The sequence below is a fragment of the Myotis davidii genome, unplaced genomic scaffold, assembly GCF_000327345.1.
Source record: "Myotis davidii unplaced genomic scaffold, ASM32734v1 scaffold390, whole genome shotgun sequence".
Taxonomy (NCBI): domain Eukaryota; kingdom Metazoa; phylum Chordata; class Mammalia; order Chiroptera; family Vespertilionidae; genus Myotis; species Myotis davidii.
Genome location: NW_006282748.1, coordinates 1,498,387 through 1,522,537, shown reverse-complemented (window position 1 = coordinate 1,522,537; position 24,151 = coordinate 1,498,387). Strand labels below are relative to the sequence as shown.

The following is a 24,151-nucleotide window of genomic DNA, read 5'->3' as shown; positions in this document are numbered from 1 at the left end:
CCTTTCGACATCCTGGGTATTTTGTGTGTGTGTGTGTGTGTTTTGTTTTTTTTAAAGAAGAGTGATTCTCAACTGTTTGCCTGAACAGAATGTGTTTTGGTGTGTAAGGTTGCCAGGTGCCTTTCTTACAAGAACTGGACTTATTATGAGATTGAATTATCTTAGGAAATGATAATGAGTAGTATGTAGAGTGCATAATGACTTTGCTCAGTAAAATAAATTTTAGCAATCCCCCGGTTGTTATAGCATGGAACTCTGACTTCCTCTAGGTTTAGATCTGAAAATGAATACTCAGTGTTGTTTTTCTGTTTTCAGGGATGACTCTGTCCCAGAAGACAACATCTGGCGGGGTATCCTCTCTGTTATTTTCTTCTTTCTTATCATCAGTGTATTAGCTTTCCCCAACGGTAAGTGATGTACTACTTATCACATTTCTCCTATGCCTTGTGCCCTTTTGGTATTTTTTAGCTGTCAGCCATCTAGAAGATGAAACTTAAAGGTGGAATAAAAAATAGAGTTTTGTGTAATGCTTGAGGCACAGGCTCTGGAGGCAGACTGCCCGTTCTGCTACTTCCTAGCTCTGTAGCCACATTAAGGACTCAGGAAACCAGATTACTCACTAATGAACCTGTCAGTTTATTACTCTACAAAATAGAGGTAACAGGTAGGTGCTGTTGTAAGAATTAATTCAATCAATGCCTGTTAAGTTCTCTGAAGAGTGAATGACAGATTGCAACCTCTCAGTGAATGTCAGCTGCTGTTCTTGTTTCTGTTTTTGTTATTATCAGCCCAGTCGTAAATGCTCAATTGTTCAGTAACTCCTTTTTGCTCAGGACAGGGTCAGTGCTGTAATGAGTATTACTTAATAATTTGTTGTCATGGTGATCTTTTATCACACTAAACTTTGCTGGTTATATGCTTGGATATGAATTTTCATCAGCAGGTAAAAAAGACATTATTACCATGACTTTTATGCCTCACTCTCTCATGTTTATAGAGTGAGGCAAAAACTTTGTTTAAAGAACTAGTTTGGTATTCTGCCATCCTGAAGATTCATTCTTTCCTCTGAACTGTCCCTTACAAATCACTTTCATTTTTCTTATTTCCCTTCAGCACCTTCTTTCTAGGATATTTTTCTCTGTAACCATTTTTAAATGCTCAGTTTCTATTTCCTGCTTCTTTTACAGTTATGGTATTTTGAAATTCAGTCTTTCTTATGAGTTATACTCCATAAGCCTCATTCACGTCTTAAATATTTAAATTGTGTTTCATCTCTATTCTGTTTATCCAGTAGAATGTAATGCGTGATATGAGAAGCTTGTTATGAATGTTACTGATTGCTGCGTGGAAATGCACCATGGTAATAGGAGTCTAGTACCCATCCCGGTGTGTATGTGCTGGGTGGTGGCGTGCCTCCGCCAACAAGCGGTGCTCCGACACCAGCTGGATGTCCTCTATTCACCTCCATTCTGGTACTGTCTACCCAGCGAGAGTGTCAGGTTCCACAGGGTAAGGGCTCAGACCCCACTTCAGAGGCCAGTTGCAAGTCTAGGCTGGTACCTGCCCTTTTTCCCAGAATGGCTGTAAATCAGAGGTTCCCATGACCTCCTCCTTGGGTTCCATTGATTTGCTCCAGAGGCTCATAGGACTCAGGAAGCCAGTTTACTCACTCAGTGAACCTGTCAGTTTATTACAAAGGCTGTTCATGAGCAGCCAGATGAAGATGTGTGAAGCATGTGGTCAGAGTCCGTGGGGAGGGCCAGGAGCTCCCGTGCCTTCTCCAGGAGCACCGCTTTCCTGGCCTCTACACAAGGTCATGGCCCAAAAGCTCTCCAGCCCCATCCTCGTGGGGTTTTCTGGAGGTTCTATCACGTAGGCACAATTGATCAAAACATTGACATTGGTGATCGGATTGATCAAGTCGTTGACATTGGTGATCGGAGTTCATCTCCAGCTCCTCTCCCCTGGACTAGGTCTGGGAGTGGGACTGAAAGTTCCAACCCTCTAATCACCTGGTTGGCTCCACTGGCAACCAGCCCCCACCCTCTGGTGCTTTCACCTCATTAACGGAACAAGAGACACTTCATTGCCCTCATCACTTTGGAAATTCCCAGGGTTTTAGGAGCTCTGTGTCAAAAACAGGGACACAGATCCTGTTCCAAATGTATATTTATTATAAATCACAATATCACCCATGGCAAAGCCTTCAGGCTTTTCAGGAGGGTGGCAGTGGAATTTTGTTCTGTATTTTTGCTTATTTTGTGCAGCACTCGAGGTTTTTTGCCGGCAGCATGATAATCCAGCCATTAAGCCATGACTGAATCCTTTAAGGAATGCACTGTTGTAGATAGCAAAGTCATTGTGGAGTTGAACTCCAACCGCTCAAGCTTTTAGATTAAATATTTTTTTCAGTGAGATTCTGCTGTCCTATTCAGTGCAGACTATGCTAACAGAATACTATAGACTAGGGCAGTGATGGCGAACCTATGACACGCGTGTCAGAGGTGACACACGAACTCATTTTTTTGGTTTATTTTCTTTGTTAATAAATATCAAAAATAGAAGTCTTTGTTTTACTATGGTTGCAAAGATCAAAAAATTTCTATATGTGACACGGGCACCAGGGTTAAGTTAGGGTTTTTCAAAATGCTGACATGCCGAGCTCAAAAGGTTCGCCATCACTGGACTAGGGGGCTTCACAGAGGATTTATCCTGAAGCACAATTTCTCTCTGGCTGTGAACCTGAAACCGGATACGTTATGTGCCTCCGAGACAAGGAGACATAGGTTTTTGTCTTCTTGAAGGAAAGATTTCAATCAAGAGACAAAGTATAGAAAAGCAAGCAAGAATTCATTGACAGCAGCAAAAACATACTTAGGGCAGTGACACAAGGAAGGGCATAGAGGAAACCACAGGAGAGCCCAGGCTGGGCTGCCTTGGCTCACGGGGAAGTCAGAGAAAAGGGGGCCGTGGAGACAGGTTCAGGGGGTGAGCCCTGGACGAGCTGTCCGCTGCCCATTGCTCCCCTGGTTGCAAGTCTCATGGGGTCCCTTAGAGGTTAGGGGATACGTGCCTGTGGGGGAAGAGGAGGGGGGAGGGGATGGTATGGACATGTTCCTTGAAAGAAGAGTGCACTGGAGCCTTCGTTTTCAGGGATTTTAAAGGCTGGGCATTTAGGGGAGATCTTAGGGGCAGCTCAATAGAATATTCGTCAGCTTTATGCTGATGGACCAAAATGAGATTTATTCTCTTAATTTGTCTGTCCTTGGTGTGGTTGGCAAATGGCACTAGTTGGATTTCTGTAACTGTCTCCCTGAGTAGGGTGATTTAAGCTACTTACCCGCTGGTTGAGGAGGAGAAGTGCAAACCATTTACTCTGAAGTGTCCCTGGTTTAGGGAAGATAGGATTTACTAGTTGGCTGCAAACTGCTGTTGAACTATCTGTCTCAGTTGCCCTATTCCTTTGTCCTGGGATTTCCCTAGCTTCTTGCTTTTCTATAACACTATAGTGGGACAGGCAGAGGATAGACATTCCTGTTCCAAAGGAGAATGAGAGAGAAGGGAGGGGTGATGGGTGCGAAGCTAGTCCAGCACCTAGGAAGGCCAATTCTGTGAGATCTTAGATCAAGACGTCTTAAGGTTGAAGAATAATTCTCTGCCTCAGTGCTTGCCCTTGGAAACCAAGGTGAAGGCTGCCCCCCTCTCCCTTCCTCTCCATGACCTTTGCACTCTGAGCCTGTGATGGAAGTGACAGCCCAGCCTGAACAATCTCTGAATCGCCTTTGGGGTCCTTCTTGTCTTAAAGAGGAGCCAGCGTTCCCGTCAGGTAACTCTGGTTCAGTCTCTACATCAGAATCTGGAGGGACGCACACATTGACACCTGCATGTCTTGTGCACATTGTAAACATAGTTGGGCCTTTCTGTGACCACCGGGGGTGCTGATGTGCGTAGTTATTGGGGCAGGATGACCAGCCGCCCATGATACGGAATGAATTGACCTTGCTGTGGGATTCGCTTTCTAGGAAAAGACCCTGATGTCAGTCAGCAGCTTGGCTATTTGCCAGCTTTTCCTTCTCACCTGCAGCGCACAGTCTCAGAATGTTGGGGCTAGATCGTTTGGACATTGTGTAGCCTGGCTTCTTTCCAGGGCGCCACGTTGTAGTGCCAGCTAAGTGGCCACCTGCAATGTGCAGCGTTGCACACACACTGGAACCACCAGGTAGTCCCCCTGAGCTCAGGAACCTGGCCTTTTCATACAGAGGCGGCTTAAGATTACAGCCCAGTGCAAGAAGATTATAAGTCTCATCTCAGGTGTGAAACCAACACGGCCAGCTGCCACCAAAGCCCCCAGGGAAGGCGGGTAGGTGACAGTTCAGGTGGTGGTGGTGACTGCCCCTCCTCCCCGAAGCCACTCTTATCTTCTGTGTCCTGTGAAGGGCTGCTGCTTGCTTATCACCAGTGGATGCCAGGACCCTTACTGGCCCGTGTCCTCTGTTTCTGTTTCTGGTCTCACCTGTCCCCAGTCCCACTCCTTTAAGTCAGTCAGCAGAGTACATGCTCAGGAAACCGATCCTCCGAAAGTGTCAGGTCTGTTCTTCAAGTCTCCTGCTTTCTTCGGCTCTGTGTTAACTTGTTGCTTAGTTCTTAAGGGTTACTTCTTCACACTTAGAAGGTTTCTTTCTTTCTTTTTTTTTGAATTGCTATTTCTTACGGCTTTTTGATCTAAGATCTCAGAGCCATTTTGGAAGTCTGCCAACTCAATAGCCATGACGTTCCAGCCACCCATCCACGAAGCTTCAGTGGGAGCTGGGTTTGGGGCTTCACTAGCAGATGTTTTTCTTAAGGTACCAAAGGCCCTGAAGGTTGGGGGCTAAAATCTATTGGAGGTAACATTTTGTGATTTCTGCTGGTTTTTCCTCTATTTGCTAATGAAGTCTTCTGATATTCAGAACCCACTCAACCTGCCTGGTCTCCCATGTGGAGCTGTGCTTCCGTTTTCTTTATGGAAAGATAAAAGTTAAGTTTGTTTTATGCTTTTCTTATCCTGGATGTGGGGACTTTGTGGTACATACACATACAACGAGGGGGGATCCCCTATGGCTCGCCTCGTTCAGCCTGCTCGGTTCACAGCTGAGAAGGCTGCGCCCATAGTCGTCATTCCCCCAAGAGGTCACGGCTACTTGATGTCAGCCTGGTGGTCCAGCCCGGCTCACGTGTTTTCCTGTATTCAGCATTGCTCTGGTCATTTCTCCTATCAGGTTCTCTGTGAGGTGTTTTCTCTCTGTCTTCCCCTATGTTCCTGTCTCTCTCTGCTTCTCTTCCTCTCTGTCAGTCTCTGGCTTTCTTTTCCCAGGAGTGTGGTCTTAGGCAGTGTGCCCTGGGTCCTGCAGAAGGCGGATGTGGGCATACTCCTGTGTTGGCAACATCCTCCAAGACCAGCAGAGGCCAGCAGATCGATCCAAAGCTGCATACTTTCTCCCTTTCCTACTCTCTTCCTGCCTTTCCTTCCCCCGCCATCTCTGGGCGCGTGCTCACACACAACACTCACTTGGAGGTAGAACATCCCCAAACAAGGTCTCAGATAGACCAGGGAAAGGACAAAGGCAGTTTGGTAATCTTCATATGCAGGATGGGGTGTTAGGCACATGAGAGAGGAATGGATACTCAACTAAGAAATGTAATCGACTCTGTTTAGGTTAGGGATGGCTTTGGGAGGTGGCTTGGAGTTGACGGGGAAGCCAGGCCACTGGGAAGGGTGCTCCTGAGCTGTGTGGCTGTCCCCTCCCAGAGCCAGCCGACTTCAGGCCGCCCAGACAGCTGCTCCTCTGAGTGGAATATTTATGCCGCTTCTTGCTCCAGTCTTGTCATCTGTTCTCCATTCTCCCCACCCATGGCACATATTCTCACATTAAGTAATGAAGTGAAAGGAGAGACAAAGCCCAACATTTGTCTTCTCCTTGAAAGACGCTTTGGGGCAGTGCCTGCAGTGGATGGCATTCACAGAACGGTTCTGTTTTGGCAACTTCACATGCATTTTTCCTTGCCCCATTAAAGGCTGCCCTGCATGCTTGAGTAGAGGCCTACATATGATTGCATTGATGTGGCTCATGTGTGTGAGTTATACATGCTACTGTCTGTGTGGTAGAATCGGTCAACTCCTACGGGAAGGGAGCCCTGTGATTTTTCTGTGCAGACTCTGAATAACAAAGAAGCCCTTGACTTTCTCCATAGGGTTTTATGACAGAGTGTTTTGGGCCGCAGGTAATAGGAACCCCATTTCAAAATGGCTTAAAGAATAAGAAAAATGTTGCCTTCTGTACATCGCCAGCAGTTCCCCGGTAGAGTGGTTCCAGGGTTGGCTGTTTCAGTGGCTCGGGGCCCTCTCCCTGTTTCCCACCATCTCCAGCACGTTGGGCCCAGCCTGTGCTTCCCCCCTGATGATCTTGAGGGAGCTGCTCAGCGCCAGACACGGGTCCTGACAGCGTCCAGCGGAAGAAGATGTCCTCGCTTCCTGTGCTTTTAGAGTGAAGAAACCTTTCCTTCTTAGAAAGCCTCCAGCACACTCGCCCTCGGTCCTCCTTGCCTAGGGTTGGGTGACGAGCCTCTTTCCAAGGAGACCTGAGGACAGGAACTTATGGTGCCCAGAGCAGTAGCTCACAGTAGATCTTCAGTAGCTCTCATTGACTGAAAGAATAAAAGAAAGGATTACCTCCTTTGGCTTGGAGTTCAGCAGAGGCACATGGGAGAGGAGTGGATCCTCAACAAATCCTTTGTCGGTCAACAGGAGGAGTAAGAGGCGAGGCTCTCCCGTTTCTTCCTTCAGCCCTGTCCACAGGCCGGAGGGACAGACCCGGGTTGACGGGAAGGATGGTCTGGTCTCCTGCCGACTTCTCTCCCGTTCTCCTTTGGTTCCCTTAAATCTGGTTCGTTTGTTTGTTTTAAATGCTACTTCCATCATCTCATTACAGCAACTGACACTCAAATATAAGTGTAATTTTATAATTGAGTGTAATCATATCACTATCAGGGGAGTGAAATTTAGAAACCTATTTCAGTCTCCAGTTGGCTTTGAGATGTCTTTCAGCAGATAACTGTCTGGTGGACTTTTCTGGCTTCTGAAGACTTCCTCTTCCACCCCCTCCCAAAGCACCCAAGCCTGCTCTGCCCCCCAGTGCCTGGCCCTCAGCGGCCTCTCAGAGGATCGATGTTGAATTAAGTAACGAATCTGTCAGCAAAAAGATTCACATCATTAGCCCTCCTTTCACCTTGACTTATCTGCAAGACAGACAGCCCTCAGCACTTCGGTAAGGCATTCTGATTCGAGTGAAGTAGTATTTCCTGATTTTCCTGATTTTCTCATTCTGTTTGTCCTTCAGGCTCATTTGGCTTCTCTGAGCTCAGCGTGGTGCCAATTACATCCATGAGATTTGAAGGTGATCCAGAAGGTTCACGGCTTCTCATTTCCCCCAAATTCTTATCTCCTCATTCTCTGCCCACTGCTCACCACTTTTTCTCACAAGTTTTTCCCTTAGGTTTAAAATATGCATAGGGACACTTTTATTTACTTTTCTTGTTCCTTAGAGACATTTAAACTTTAATCTTAAGCAAATATCTTCCAGTTTTATCAATTATACCTCAATAAAGCTGAAAAAAATAACAAGGGAAGAAGCAGACTAAAAGGGCCTGAGGACAAAAGTGCAACTTCTAGTTTTTGTTTAAAGAATTATACCTCCTGAGGGTTTGGTCCCTTAAACTTAGTAGTAGGTATAAGGGTTGCTGGCAAGACAAGCAGTGTCTAATTTCTAAGGTCGTTTTTGAAAGGCTCCTCTTCTCATGATGAAGACATTGTGTTTCTATGTCTTTTGAAATTCAACTTGCTCTGAACATCTCATTACAAGTATGTCCTCGGGATGCAGGGCTGCTGAAGAAGAGAGAACATGTGGTTTGAAATGAGCCTGGTAAGAAACCAGAACCCAGAGCAGAACAGCCTTTCTTCCCACACTCAGTGCCTTCCCGGTTTCCGCCGCCTGGGCACGGAGAAGAGACCTGCTGGGGCTCCAGGCTCCTCCAGGCACACTGGTGCATAGCTTGTTGGGAGAGGAGGTCTGTGCAGAAGCCTTGAGGAAAGCACATGTTCAGAGGAGGCTGCGGTGGTACTAGTCCTCCTAGGCGGACCATGCTGCGGAAAGCATGGCTTTAGGAAGGCGGCTTTTCGGCCTGCGGACTGAAAGGTCCCGGGTTCAATGCCGGTCAGGGGCATGTACCTGAGTTGCGGGCACATCCCCAGTAGGAGATGTGCAGGAGGCAGCTGATCGATGTTTCTCTCTCATCGATGTTTCTAACTCTCTCTCTCTCTCCCTTCCTCTCTGTAAAAAATCTATAAAATATATTTTAAAAAAGAAAGAAGGCGGCTTGCATGGGGTAGCTAAGCGTGGGTGACCCAGTGAGCCTAAATACCAAGGCTTGTGGTATAGAAAAATGCCAGCCTCATTTTTGTTTTTAAAAAGTATAATGGTATTTTAGTCATTACTGTCTGATGGTGCGGGTGGTTCTCTCAGTGAATGATGTTACTAAACTGCACTTCTCAGAAGGGGGCGCTTTGAAGTCGGCTGCTGAGACTCGCCTTACCTGCTCCAGGCCTTCAGAAGTTGTCTTTTTTGAGAAACAGTGTGATGTGATATTATGACGTGTAAGTGGGAAACCTAGAAAAAAGAGGAAACAGCTCAATTAGAGATAAGTCAAGGCTTAAAAACAAACAAACAGCACTGCAATAAAATAAAAATTCTCTTTCCAGGTCCCGGAACAGCGTGGGCCTGTCACAGGGAATCACAGAGTAACAGAGGGAAGTACCCTGGGGCTGAAGCAGTTGTGTGTAGGTTAAGCGAGCTGGAAGGCCCCTCGGCTCCCAGGTTCTCAAGCACCTGTCTGTCCTCTCACTTTGGAACAGCTGCTTAGGGTCAGATAAGCCGGGGCTGTGTCTGCTTTCCAGAGGCTTCTCTTACAGGAGTGGCAGGTGGAAGGGGACTTCGGGGCCTTTCTCCTAGTTGATGTGAGGGAACTCCCATCAGCTGCCTGGCATTGCCCTGTCCTTGCAGCTCTTCTTGATCTTGCGCATCAGTTCCACACTGCAGGGCCTCCACAGCTCCCAGCAGCTTGCTTCTCCCGCCTTGCTCTCCTGACCCTGAGACAGTCCTGGCTCAGGCTCTCCACTCCTCCTGATAGAGTTGATAGAGAAGTACTCTGTGCTCTCAGACCAAGAGGAGTCCTGTGAGCTGTGTGACCCTGGACAAGTTCTTTGGGCTCACTGTCTTATCTGTAAAATGGGGATGATGGTACCCAGCTGTTAGGAGAACTAATAGAAAACGTGGGGGTGTCTCAGGCTGCAGCCTGGTACCCAGTGAGTGCTCAGAAAGTACTGCTGACTATTTTAAATTAACATTGTGATTGCTCTTGAGGAAAAACAACAACATATGATTTGGAGTGTTGATTGGGCATGGAATTCTGTTGCAAGCCAAGTAAAGTATAGAGTTGGACCTTGTAAGAGGAAACCATAGAGAAAGCTGGGGTCCCCTGTTATGAGAGGTTAATTCAGTGGCATGGATGAAGTACTGGTAATATTTCAAGCCAGATAGCCATCATAATACGGAGATCATTCATTCATGGTGACAAGTCAAGAGACATCAACTCAAAATCAGTGAAGAGTGAAGAGAAAATTACTTAAAAGATGGCACTATTAGCTGTCGGTTTTCCAATAGCATGGGAAGAAAGTTAACCATGTTATGTTACCTAAAAGGGGATTCAGGCTTCTCTGCTTCATTGCTTTTCTGAGAGAGGAGCAGATGATTAAAAAGACTATAGGTATCTCTCCCTCTCTGAGCTCTCACCTCTTGCCATCCAAAACTCGGGCACCAGATTAATTTGGAGAAAGCAAAGTCTCTCACAAAGCTAATGTACTTTCTGACTTCTCACCATCCCTCCTCAGGAACTGAGAATTGGATAGTGGGGATACTTGTAACAGCTTTTCCTCATGTGAACTTGATACATCAGAAGAAAGCAGTTCATATATGTTTTAGTTGAGCCTGTGTAAGAAGAGAGGGATTTTAGAATGAGCTCCAGAATCAAAACTATAGTGTAAATATTTGCCTCAGACAGGATCCCGGTTGCAAGCAACAGAAGCTGACTGTGCTGATTTAAAAGCCTGTTAACGGATATTGGCTGGCTTGAGGAGGAATTGTAGAGGCTGGGAAACAAGTTCCCAGGGAAGCTTCTAGAACTGGCATGTCACGCAGAGCTGGTCTAATGAGGAAACCCCAGTGAGCTTAGGCTGTAGTCTGTCCCACTGTCACTTCTGCAGTGAACTGTAAGGGAACCTCATGCCACAGTCAGCAGTGTGAGGAGTGCCACCGCCCACCACTCTAGCAGCACCAGAGGGCGGAGAGGAGGGCTGTGCATAGGCACCTCCTCTACCGCCAGCTCTGAGGCCAAGTCTGGCATGGGTGCGACTGAAGAACCAGGCCCTGGTTATAAAGAATCCTGGGCAGCAAGTTCTGGCATCTCCCCGGGAGACGCGGGACGCATAACGCTGGAAATTCTCCAAGTGTAGGAAGGCTGTCCAAAGGCGCGGGCAGCTCCGGGCAGGTCGGGTGCCCATTAGAACAGTGTTCAACATTTGTGAGTTGTAACCCTTCAGTTGGTCGTAAATCACTCTGGTGAAACCAGCTTGCTTGCCTTCTTCTACCTTTTTTTTTTTAATGAAATGAAATAGAAGAGAAAGTGTTGTGTATCACTTATAGTAAGTTTCATCTTGTGAAACTTCATTGAACATGATCTGCATTGGTGTATGGAAACTGAGTTGCCAGGTAAAAGCTATTGTTACCCCAGTTCATGATCTTAAAAGCCCGCATAGTCCAGTGCTCAGAGTTTATTTTCAGTTTCACTACTCACCTCACTTATTTTCAAAGCATAGTATTTGTCATTTCTATCTTTCATTTTCAGAATAAGTCAGTGCGCCCCCACCCTGACACACACACACACACACACACACACACACTCCTGCGAGCAGGGAGCTTTTACTTGTTAAGGTACAATCTGTATGACTTACACTTACAGGTAACCTACTTACTGTTATAACATTGTTTCCCTGGGAAATGATGACCTGAGTTCCAAAGAAAAAACCAAAACACACACAACGTGAGGAGACTTGGTGCCTGTTACGTGTATGGCAATAGTTGTAACAATGTGGATGAGTCATGTCAACCTAGACTTGGACCTCAAAGTCTCTGTCAGAAAAAAAATTTAAAGGGCCTTTTACTGTCTTTAGTCTTGTCTCTGAAATGAGTTCGTTCTAACCCTGTAATGTTACCTCTGCAGGTCCATTTACTCGACCTCATCCAGCCTTATGGAGAATGGTTTTTGGTGAGTTACCCATTGGATTTTAAAATATATGCTACTTAAAAAGTTTTTTTCCCCCTGCATATTATCATAGCAGTTTTGCTTACCACTCTATAGGACAAAAACTATAGCTTTTTACTTCTTGGTGTTCCTAATATAAATTTTTTATTAAAATCTTTGCCACAAAGTCAAGTACTGGTGACAATCAACACCCTGGTACATGTGAACTGTTGTAGCTCCACTTGTCCCCTTCTTAGGCTGTGTCTCTACTGTCCACAGGACTTGACATAGGGATTGTGGCTTGCTTTTCTCTAACCAGTTAACCACCACACGTCCACAACGGAAACCATCCCCACCCGCCACGATATTTTGAATTTAAAAAATCAATTTGCAATGAATATTACAAAAATAAATATATTATAATTTGGGTGTTCTTGAATATTTTCAGCTGAAAATCCTCACAAAAAATGATTTTAAAGTTGGTCAGGGCTGCCACTTAGGAAAACTTTTTTTTATAGACGGGTGTGGCATGTGGGGAAGGTCCACCGCTTGTGTCTACAGACGCTTATGGTGGACAATGGGTTAAGCATCTTCCTGTTTCTCTTCGCTAGTGCAGCTCAAGTGTACATAGGTCTCCTCGGCATCGAGGAGGACTGAAAAGTCCAGCGATCTCAGTATTATGAGTCGGAAAGAACTTGGGCAAGGGAGTCTTTAGACAAAGAGCCCTGATTTGAACTACAGTTTAGTGATCAGTATTTTATATAAATATTGGCTGTCTTATTTGATTTCTAGTCCAAATATCACCTGAATGGATTTAACACAGATCTTCAGAACTATAGACATTGACTTTATCTTGCCTAAATAAGACATCAAATAAATTACTTTAACTTCAGAAAATGTAATCTTCTGCATAAGGACCCTAACGATGGACCTTTCGCTCAAGGTTGCCTGTTTTTCTTTCAATGTTCAGGGATCAAAGGTAAATCCCTTTGAACTTAGTGGTCATTCCGGACCTTCGTTCAGTGCCCTGTGGGCAGGCACTGCTCTGCCCGAGGCTGTGATGGGCAGACAGCCCAGGAGCCGCTCTGCCAGTCAGGAGGGCCCTCAGAGGGAGGACATCTGCAGCAAATGCACTGTTACACTAATCATCAGAAACATCCGATGTGCTTACGGGTTAGGACCATGTGAGGTGATAGTGACTGGGTGGCTGCTTTTGCTTGTGTGTGAGGGGAGGCTGGAGGCAGGGTGCTTCATCCAAAACCTGCATGCAGAGGAGGGTCTGAGCGTGCCACAGCAGGGTGGGAGCCAGACAGAGAATGAGCTCAGTGGTCCGCAGCTAGGAAACGTTCGGCGTGTTCCAGGCCAGGGGGCTGGAGCTTGGCAGGCCTGGGGAAGTGGTGAGTGGTCAGAGTTAGGCACAGATGGAAGCCTGCAGGGCTTGTAGGCCACTCAGGATTGTGGGTGCGAAGGGCAGTCGGAGGTCATGGGAGGATTTTTTGGAGAGAATTGAGATGGTTCATTTACATTTTTTAAAAAATATATTTTATTGGGTTTTTTTTACAGAGAGGAAGGGAGAGGGATACAGAGTTAGAAACACTGATGAGAGAGAAAGATCCATCAGCTGCCTCCTGCACGCCCCCCAACTGGGGATGCACCAGCAACCAAGGTACATGCCCTTGACCCGGAATTGAGCCTGGGACCCTTCAGTCCGCAGGCCAACGCTGTATCCACTGAGCCAAACCGGTTCGGCGGTTCATTTACATTTTTAAAAAGACAGTCCTGGTTGCATCATACGTTCACCTCATGGACTTAATGTATCTGCTTGAAGTTAAAAGTTATTTTTAGCTAGTTGGGTACACCTGAGCTTTTCCTATTTCAAATGGTCCACTACAGGGAGTGAGCAGTTTTGTTTCTTACCTGAGATCTTTTTGGGATCTTGGAGCCCTTTGCTAATCCGATGAGAACTGTGGATCCTTTCCTCCCCTGACAGACACACAGATACACATGCATTCGTGCATGTTTGCTTCACACACACAGTTCTCATGTTCTTCGTGGAGCTCGAAGCCCAGCCGTGAAGTAATTATTTTGAAAGGATTATAATAAAAAGGTCTGGGGAAGGGGGGGAGCATTTGAGTTGAAAATTTGTGTGAAAATAGCTGGTGTATAAGTGCAACCCCGAGGAGGTCCTCACACCTATGTGCCTAGGCCCAGGGATGCATGACCTGGTGGGGATGCTCCTCTGCAGCACCCCCCGCTCCACACCCCCCATACACCTGCCCCAGGCCGGGACTGGCAGCTCCCTGTTGGAAAGCCTGGCGCTGGAGCCGGTCCATTGGATTCCAGCACGACGCCCTCTCCTCTGGAGTGGCTCCCTGCAGATGAGTGCTGAGCCACGTTTGGACGGGGTGCTGTGGTCCAAGGTCATTTGTATCACAGTGTCTAGATGTCCTATATTAACGCATAAATTCTAGCAGGTTCGACAGAAACAGAAGTGACAAAGCCCCGGTGGTTGGTTTTCAGACCTTTCTAAAGTGTATTAGCAGGCTTTTGCCTTCTTAGAGTGGATTAACTTTATTTTTCAATGGCGTGGGAAGATTATGAGGAAACCAGTTATGATAGGATGTGACAGTAAGGTAACGCCTGCAAGGGCTGATGTAGGCCCCCTCCCGCACTCCAGACCTGTCACTGCTGAGCTGGCCCTCCAACTCTCTACACCGGCCTCGCCCACCTGGACCCCCTCTCCACACAGTGGCCATAGTTGGCCTCATAAAATGTTCCTAGATCATCTTATTCCCCACTGAAACCCTGTCAAGTGCTCCTTGTTTCACGTACGATAAAATCTGAAACCTTTGCCATGGCCCCCAGCTGACTGTCACTTCAGGGCCACCGCACCCCTTCCCCGTGCTGATGGCACCCCAGCCACATCCTGGCTTCCAGACACTTCTCTCTCCAGGGGACCTACCTGCAACCTTTCTCGGTTTGAAAGCTGCACTCACCCCTCCACCCCCACCCCACCCCTCTGTCTGCCAGTCCTTCAGGTCTCGGCCTCAGCATCCTTTTCTCAACAATGTTGCCGACCCTCTCAGTCTGAACTAGGACTGTGCATGAGACTCTCACAAGGAAGCCCGGATTGTACCGGGGGGTCCAACACGCTGTGTCACAGTGACACTGTTTCTGTTTCCCTCAGGACTCAGTGTGCTCTACTTCCTCTTCCTGGTCTTCCTCCTCTTCCTGAACTTCGAGCAGGTGAAATCCATAATGTACTGGCTAGACCCAAATCTCCGCTACGCCACGAGGGAAGCAGACATCATGGTACGTACTGGTCAGTGGTTCCGGGCACTGCTGGGCTCCTGGGTGTTGGAGGGAGTCCGTGCACATTCCAATGGCTCCTGCTCCGTGTCTCCTGAGTAGAGAGCTAAACAAGGTCTCTGGGCAGGTTGGTGAGGGCGTGGCTTCCCTGAAGTCTTCTCGGAGCCAAGGGGTGGCAGGGAGCCTGTGAGCGTGATCGGGAGACGGCCTTGGGTATGTGTCTGCCTCCGTCACTTGGTAGCTGTAGGACTTCGGGTAACACACATCTATTTGGGGAGTTGGCTGCGAACTAAGGAAGTAACATTATCCACGAGCCCTAGCACAGCGCCTTGCACACACGGGTCCTCAGTGGTGGAGCTGCATCCGCTCCGTCACCTCCAGCCTACACCACGATCCTTCCCGCCTGCTGCCATGAGGAGGCACGTGTCATGATTTAGGCCATTGCATTCATTAGCTTTACTAAATCACAAAACATAACTTTATTCTTGGCTGAAGCTGCTCTGTGCTTTGGTATCAGAGGCTATTTTATATGGTAATGCATTTGCTCTGCACCCCTCCCTTCAATGCCTAACACTTGGTACAGTTTGGAGAAAGAGCTGGTGATGCTCACAATGGGAGGTCAGGCATGTGGGCCAGAGACAGACCCTGTTTAACAAGCAAGATACAGTAGGAAGGGACTTAATAAAAGGTCCGAGAAGTCATCCTTCTACTGCAGTTGAGATTGGTCAGACCCTTCGGAATGGTGTTTCCAGACTTTATCTTTACCGTTTATAAAGGACATGCTAAAGGCGGGAATAAGAATGCCAGAAATGACTTCGAAGTCTTGGGGAGAACAGTCTGTTGGGGGTTCGGACTCTAAGGAAGAGGATGGTGCAGGGTGACTTACAGCTTCTAATGATAATGATTGTTGACAGTTGGGGTGAGGGTGATAGCGGGGGCTGATTGGGGTTGTCTGCTCTGCCAGGCACTGGGCTGGGCACTTTATATTGAATCTGTACAAGCCTCACGCATGCATGGCAGACATCGTATCCCCATCTTACCAAGGAGAAAATAGAAACTTAAAATAGGTAAGTATTTTGGTCAGAGCACAAATTGGTAAGATCCCCTTGGCTCTAAAACCTGTACTAGCCTTTTGGGCTAGTCTTCAGTTATACAGTTATACAGTTATAATAGTAATAATAATAATAATAAGAAGAAGAAGAAGAAGAAGAAGCGCTTTCATACTCACTGAAGTCTATGAAATCTTAGAGATTAGGAGAAAGATGTCTCAGATATATTTCCCCCACAACTTTCTTGGGCTTTTAAAAATATATATTTTTATTGATTTTAGATAGGACTGGAGAGGGAGAGAGGGATACAAACATCAATGATGAGAGAGAATCATTAATCGGCTGCCTCCTGCACGCCTCCTACTGGGGATCGAGCCTGCAACCCAGGCATGTGCCCTTGACTGGAATTGAACCCAGGAACCTTCAGTCTATAGGCTGACGCTCTATCCACTGAGCCAAACTGGCGAAGGCTTTATTTATGTTTTGTTACTGACCTAACACAGTTGCCCTGTGGTCAGGTGACAGAGCATATGTGATACCCCTTTGAGATGTGTAAGCTTTTGTAAAATTATTTTACTTCTCATTTTAACCCAGCTTTTGCAGTTCAGAGCAAAGTAATTTAATTCATAAACTCTAATTAATGCTTATCCTTATTTCCTCAAGAATCTTCAGTTATGAAAGCATTTTTGTTGGGCAGGACATATATTAGTTATTAAGGTCACACCAGTTCCTGTTTATTTTCAGAGTCCTGGAAGTCAGTTGACTTCTAGAATATCATTAATTATTTCCCTTTTTACTTCAAACAGGAGTATGCTGTGAACTGCCATGTTATCACCTGGGAGAGGATTATCAGCCATTTCGATATATTTGCATTTGGACATTTCTGGGGCTGGGCCATGAAGGCCTTACTGATCCGCAGTTATGGTCTCTGCTGGACCATCAGCATCACCTGGGAGCTAACTGAGGTAAGACGGGGGCAGGCTGTCATCTGGACCCTGCAGTGTGGATAGTTTATATGGAGGAAGAAGCTGGTCCGTCAGTTCACAGTCAAGTATCCGTTCTCCAGCGTCGGGAACAAAACTGCATTGAAAACACCCCCTTAGGAATATTTTACAGCTTTGTGAGAAAGAAACTAGCTTCTTGCTAACTTAAACTGTGCCTCTATGTCACAAATCTTAAAGAGAAACAAATGAGCCCTGGCTGGGTAGCTCAGTTGCTTAGAACATCATCCCCATTCTCCAAGGTTGCAGGTTCGATCACTAGTCAGGGCACATACAAGAAGCAACCAATGAATGCTTCATAATAAGTGGAAAAGTAAGTGGAACAAGTCAGTGTTTCTCTCCCTTCCTTTCTCTCTAAAATCAGTAAATAAAAAATTTAAAAAACACACAAATGAAATAAAGCTAAAGAATGAAATTGAAATCCCAAGTGAGACAGATAAAGGATGAGATCTGCTTAGAAGTAAATAGGTAATTTACTCAGTAACGAGTATCCAGCTTAAAATAAATAGGATTGTGTGTTTAGGAATTACTAGGGCAAAGATGATGTTTTGTAGCTGAAGAATGAATTACCGGTACAGCGTTACATCTCAGAAATCAAACGTATTGTCTCATTTAATGAATGAAAAGAGATATATTCTTTTTAAAAATATATATATTTTATTGATTTTTTTACAGGGAGGAAGGGAGAGGGATAGCGAGTTAGAAACATCGATGAGAGAGAAACATCGATCAGCTGCCTCCTGCACACTCCCTACTGGGGATGTGCCCGCAACCAAGGTACATGCCCTTGACCGGAATCGAACCTGGGACCCCTCAGTCTACAGGCCGACGCTCTATCCACTGAGTCAAACCGGTCAGGGCAAGAGATATATTCTTGAAAAACCATTAGCAAAATGAAATTTGGGGAACGAACTCATTTATTGTTTAGTTATTATATTACTGTTACTCATTCACAAGAAACACAATTTGGCCATGTGCACAGCCTGTTTCTCCGAGTCAGTCATCATCCTGACCCTAACCTAGAGAAGCAGGGTTCCCCCCAGGCTGCGGGGTTCTCCACGCCACCCCCCAGCCACTTCATTTCAGCAACTGTGTCATCACCGGCTGCCGAGGAAGAGCTGATGCTCCGCCTCATGGCTGGAAGCCTGGGCATGTGCCTCAGGGGTAGTGACCCACCTGGTCACAGTACAGGCCCCGCCGTCACCTGCAGGAGCTGCTTCGTGCCTCTCGGCAGCAGGCACGCTAAGGAGGCAGGCGCCTCATACACGTGTACTTGTAATGTTTCACAGTCGGTGAAATGCTCTCATGAGTAGTTTTATTTTGTAGTATTTATTATATTACTCCAGAGTAATTCTCTTCTCTTATATTACTTTTTAATTACATTACTTTGTCATTATGGGGTTGCCTCCTCAGAGGACCCCAGGCAGTTTCTCTGTAATTTCAGACTTGGGCCTTCACACGGCAGGGCGTTCGTCCCGGACACAGCTGTTCTGCCCTTGTTTTGAACAACATTGTGCAGTAGACTTCTGTTCCACCCTGGACATTACTGTTCCCCTTTCTGAAATGCCTCGTCTCCATCTCTGTCTCCCGAAGCCAGTCGCTTCTGGCCTTAATGATCCCACTTCAGGATACCTTCCGTGCAGAAGCCTGAGCAATTGCCATCTCTCAGGATGACTCCTGTCCCCTCTGTGCTCCCTTTATGTCACCATGGTAACATTTCCACAGCCTGCCCTGTTGTGTGGTTCCAGATGAACATCTGACTCCTGCCCTGGAGAGCAAGCACCTTGATTTCATTTTGTCTTACCACCTGCTCATCATCGGTGCTTCATAAAAGATGATCATTTTTGGGAATCGGTTCATGTGAGATTACCCATTAAGCTATCAGTTCCGTATATCATGTCATCAAGGTCTAGCTTTTTGACTTTATGTTTACAGCTTTCCCCTGTTTTACCCAAATAAACAGGGAGTGGAATATTTCTAAAATGCACAGCTCCAATTACCAAGCTGCTAATTTTGAGGATTATGCCAGCGCTTTGTTGGCAGGTCTGAGAACTTCTCTCCTTTACCCTCCTGAGTCCTTGTTATGTTGCCCTTAGCCAGCGCAGCTCATCAGTAGTATTTTGTAAAGAGGGGCCATCATTTCTCTGTCAAAAGATGAGCTGTCTGCATTAGTACTGTTTGCAAACCACTCACAATATAAAAAACAAGAACTAGATTACAAACCGTACTTTTTTTTTTAATACATCAGGAAAAACTGACATATCAACAACTTTTCCTAAAACATGTATTATTAAAAGGAAATTGGCTCAGCTGGTGTGGCTCAGTGGTTGAGCATCAACTTATGAACTAGGACATTGGTCTTCAAACTCATTAGTCAACAGAGCCAAATATCAACAGTACAACGATTGAAATTTCTTTTAAGAGCCAAATTTTTTTTAACTTAAATTATATGGGTTGGTATATTGTTATTAATTTAATTAGGGTACTCCTAAGGCTTAGGAAGAGCCACACTCAAGGGGCCAAAGAGCCAAATGTGACTCGCGAGCCGCAGTTTGCTGACCACGGAGGTCACAGTTGGATTCCTGGTCAGGGCACATGCCTGGGTTGCGGGTTCGATCCCCAGTAGGGGGCATGCAGGAGGCAGCTAATTCATGATTCTCTGTCATCGATATTTCTATCTCTCCCTCTCCCTTCCTCTCTGAAATCAATTAAAAAAATTTTTTTTTAAAAAAAGGAAATTTATCTTTACGTGCGGTGCTCCATTTTTTATTTTTATGTTACCACCATCGTCTGTTGTGTCCTCAGCTTTTCTTCATGCATCTCCTGCCCAACTTCGCCGAGTGCTGGTGGGACCAGGTGGTCCTGGACATCCTGCTGTGCAACGGCGGCGGCATCTGGCTGGGCATGGTCGTCTGCCGGTTCCTAGAGATGCGGACCTACCACTGGGCCAGCTTCAGGTGAGCCGCGCCCCTCTGGCCGCGCCACAGCTTTCCCCGCGGGCACGGAACTGCTGTCGGAGGTGCAGCCTACGGCACAGTCTTTGATGACAAGAAGTAAATTACACATTAGTAATTGAAACTCATAAATGATTAGAAGCCTAATTTCAGGCATTCACCTAGAAAGTACTAAGTCATTTATGATTTTCTCAAAACTGTCTCCTTTCCACCTGTGTGCCTCAGCTTGCATTCAGACTGCCATCTCTGGATTAATTAGCCCCCTCTCTCCACGGTAACCCCTCAGAGCCTCCTCACACATTGCTGGATTTATTCTTTAAAGAATGTCCCATTCACCATGTCATTCCCCGATGATAGCTTCTCGTGGTCTTCAGGACAAAGTGTGCTTCCGTGGACTTAGCAGGGTACCTTTCTCCACACCCTCCAGGGAACCGAGTGCCCTGAGCCCATGTAAATACTCCCGTCTGCCTGGGTCTGACCTGTGTTCCCAGGGGCCACGGTCCTTCACTTTCCTGACCTGGCTCCCTTGTTACATCGTCAGGTAGTTGTCTCTGACTGTCTAGTTGCGTGTTCCTCCTCTCCTCCGTGCAGAACAGTGCACACCCCGTCATTCTTCATCCTGCTTCTCTGAACTTGCTCCTCAGTTTGACTGGCAGGAGCCATGCCATTGATAAGGAGGAAAAGGACCTGGTAGAGATAATGAAAATAGTCGTTTTTATTGTGTTTAAAACTTTATTTATATAACAAAATATGAGCATTTTTCCAGCATTGAAATTTTTTAACAATATAATTTTAAAGGGTTTCTTCATATTCCAACATATGGGTAAACCATAATGTATTTAAACAATTCCCTTTTATGAGCATTTAGTTATTTCAAACTTTTCACTTTTATAAAAAAGTGGACATTTTGAATATGTGTCTTTGTGTGCATATCTGATTTTTTTAACATAAATTCTTACAACTAGAATATACCAATTTATGTTCTCACCTGTATACACCAATGAATGTGTGTTCATTTCATTATTGCTTTGAATTTTATTTTTAAGCTTTGTCAATTTTATTACACATAAAATTGTGTGGTATTAAATTTCTATTAGATTTTTCTCTTTCATTAGCGCTTTTTCTGGATTAAGGATTTTAACATTTGTCATAAATGTTTCTATTTTGTCATCTCTTTTAATTTTTTTTGTGGTAGTTTTGTCATTTAAACTTCAAAAGCTTTAAATCTTTTTGTTTAGGTTAATGTTGACCCGTATTTTCTTATTCTTTAACGGTTAGGCTTTTTATTATAAGAAATTTTAGAATTCTTTATTTAGCCAATGACTGGAAAGGTTGCTTGTTAATATATTTAAGGCAGTACATATATAATGTAACAGCCCGTAGTTGTGCTGGATACTGCTCCAGGCAAGCTCTATGAGCAGTATGGCGTTCGAGCTTTCTATCAATCCGAGGGGTAGACACTGCATTCTTCTCATTTTAGGGATGACCGTACAGAGACGTAGGTTTAGTAATTCGCTGAAGGACATATAACCAGCGAACTGTTGAGTGTGAATTTGTGTCAGACTGGCTCCTTAAACCCTGACATAATGCTTCCCTACTTTCATATATTTATGCTTCAAATTGGACTTGAGAATTGTTTTGTCAGGTCAACAAACTAATCAACAGAAAATCCCATTGGTGCTTTTTTAAAAATTTTATGAAATGTACAAATGACTATAGATTCACTTAAGTTGAATTAACTTCTTTACTATATGAAGTATTCCAGATCCCAATTATGCCGAATTTCTCTATTTATTCCCAACTATCCCTACATCTTTTGACGAAGTTTGGCCATTTTTTAAAAATACAGGTCCTTCATAGTTCTTGTTTACTTTGGGTAGTTGTATTTTGCTATTGCTTTTTTGCCGCGAATGTGCTTGCTGCAAGGTTTTCTCACTATGTGCTTGTCGATGGGTAGATGAATGAGTGAGGAACAAACCTGGTTTCCCTCTACTTCCCCCACCTCCCTCCAAAGGAATGAAGGCCTGACTTGTTTGCACTTGTGCCTTCAGCACTTAGCACAGTCTGAGACTTAAAGACCCTGATGTCAGTCAGCACTGCTCACTGCTGTGTGCCCTGGGTTTCGGCCCCTGCACTAGCCGGGCAGGGCTGGCATGCACCCCCGCGCCCAGGCCTGCAGCGTGGGCCTGCGTCCTCCAGTTGCTCTCTCTGAGCCTGAATGTTCTCATCTGTAATATGTGACTTTCTGTCATGGGCATACGACATTTTTAATTGAGTCAATCCTGGGATCAAAAAGAAGGTTAAAAATCACGGCTCACTTATCTGAGGGAGAAACAGGGTGAGTGCAGGTGTGGGAGACCGCGAGAATACGGAGCATGTCCTCTTAGTAAACCGCCCCGATCTGGGCGGCAAACAGTGGAGGGGGTCGGATTCTTGCTGGCACCCTCCTTCCTGCCGGGCTCCAGAAGGTGGTCCCCAGTGCCTCTCGGCTTCTTTCGTCAGCCGCTCCGCAAGCAAGGCCTCTCCTGGCTGTGCGGGACCTGACTCTGCGCTGTGCCCGTCAGCCCGGACTTCCCCGGTGTCCCCTGTGCGGAGAGAGGCCCTTGTTGCACAGACAGTTCACACGGAAAGGCATCTTCTTGTGCGGAGCGTTGGTTGTAAACAGTCAGCGCAGAGGAGTTTTTGTTTGTTTGTTTTTTCTTATTTTGGGGTTTTTGTTCTTCCCCTTTCTTATCTCTTCTGATTCTCACTGGAGCTGTTCTCTTCTTACAGGGACATCCACACCACCACAGGGAAAATCAAAAGAGCCATGCTGCAGTTCACTCCTGCCAGCTGGACCTACGTTCGATGGTTCGACCCCAAGTCTTCATTTCAGAGAGTGGCTGGAATATACCTTTTCATGATCATCTGGCAGGTATTCTTTTCAGATGCCCAGAACTAGGGGAAAAAATAAAGCTATCCAAGAATTTAGAGGTGAGGCTAGTTGACATTGCTTACCAGCTAGCTGTTTCATCACGAAGGCATTTTAAAATAGGAATCTTTGAATGACAAGGAACAAATTAAAATTCTCTTAAAGGAGCTCATAGTAAGCATCCATCCCCCAATGAGTTAGGCATTGGATTGCTTTTTAGAAAGATCATTTTCGGGACCAAAGGAACAAATGCAAGGCTTTTTTTTATGTTTCAAATTCAATGTGTGATTTTTAAAATTGTGCCTAGGCTCTTGCCACTTTGGGTAATTTATTTTATTTTTTAAAATATGTTTTCATTGATTTTAGGGAATGAGAGAGTGAGAGATAGAAACATTAATGATGAGAGCATCATTGATCGGCTGCTTCCTTGTATGCCCCCTACTGGGGATCAAACCCGCAACTGAGGCGTGTGACCTGACCAGGAATTGAACCGTGACTATCCCTGCAGATCACACACCTGACCCAAGTGACAACTGTGTGAAACAGGAAGCATGACAAGTAGCTGGTGCCCCCAGGTGCTTCTCCCAGCACCCAGTACCTCCCTCTTGACCCCCGTTGGCTGATGCCCATGTTGTACTGGCTGTTACAAGTCTCAGTAGCAACCCTTGGAAGACCCCAGGTGTCCTCTGAAAATGCTTTGAACAGACCAGTTGTTTTTAGTTGTAGAATTCCCGTAAGGGGATATATGATTCTGACTTAGAATGAAGTACCAGGTTGACTGCTGCCTCCTTCTTTTTCAGCTGACTGAGCTCAACACCTTCTTCTTGAAACATATCTTTGTGTTCCAAGCCGGTCATCCACTGAGTTGGTGTAGGATTCTCTTCATTGGTGGCATCACGGCGCCCACAGTGAGGTAATGCTGTACAAGTCTGACTGTCACTTAACCTGCTTTGTATTCTCCTGGTTAGCATGAGGGAATTCACATAAACTAGCAGATTTTCCATGAAACTATCATTGTCCAGAATTATATGTTCATAATATGAAGAAAATGTTTTGCTCAGACCTCAGTAACAGAAGTGAATAATCAAAACCACAACATTATTTTCAAACCCCTTATAATCTCCAGTGCTTATTAAAAAAACATGAGCAGCAGTGATGTTGAGGTTCCCTTTTTAATGAGATTATTGGAAAATACAAATGTTTTTATGGTAGATCTGAAGTCATAAATGATATTTATTTTTTTAATAACAGTTGACATTCAATATTTTTAATATATTTTTGTGATGTATTTTTATTGATTTCAGAGAGGAAGGGAGAGGGAGAGAGAGACAGAAACATCAACGATGAGAGAGAATCATCGACCAGCTGCCTCCTGCATGCCCTACACTGGGGATTGAGCTCACAACCTGGGCATGTGCCCTGACTGGGACTTGAACCGTGACCTCCTGGTTCATAGGTCGAAGCTCAACCACTGAGATACATCGGCTGGGCAAAGACCTGAATTCTTTATTACTAGAATTCTTCAGTGGGGTCTTT

At 45.6% G+C, this 24,151-nt stretch overlaps 1 protein-coding gene across 7 annotated transcripts in view; it reads left to right on the top strand.

The window, feature by feature from the left end:
• Positions 1 to 295: 295 nt before the first annotated feature.
• Positions 296 to 24,151, top strand: part of PTDSS1 (phosphatidylserine synthase 1) — a 40,632-nt gene continuing 16,776 nt past the window's right edge. Inside the window, exons 1-9 of one of the 7 annotated variants that reach the window (XM_015561080.1) lie at positions 296 to 407; positions 7,377 to 7,445; positions 8,795 to 8,872; positions 11,371 to 11,415; positions 14,579 to 14,703; positions 16,556 to 16,714; positions 19,556 to 19,707; positions 22,477 to 22,618; positions 23,416 to 23,528. In XM_015561080.1, the coding sequence (XP_015416566.1) occupies positions 7,421 to 7,445; positions 8,795 to 8,872; positions 11,371 to 11,415; positions 14,579 to 14,703; positions 16,556 to 16,714; positions 19,556 to 19,707; positions 22,477 to 22,618; positions 23,416 to 23,528 (839 nt within the window). In that variant the 5' untranslated portion in view covers positions 296 to 407; positions 7,377 to 7,420. Of the gene's footprint in view, positions 408 to 7,376; positions 7,446 to 8,794; positions 8,873 to 8,939; positions 9,050 to 11,370; positions 11,416 to 14,578; positions 14,704 to 16,555; positions 16,715 to 19,555; positions 19,708 to 22,476; positions 22,619 to 23,415; positions 23,529 to 24,151 lie in introns of those variants that run through there. The other 6 variants (XM_015561063.1, XM_015561053.1, XM_015561060.1 and 3 more) reach the window with 6 other exon arrangements.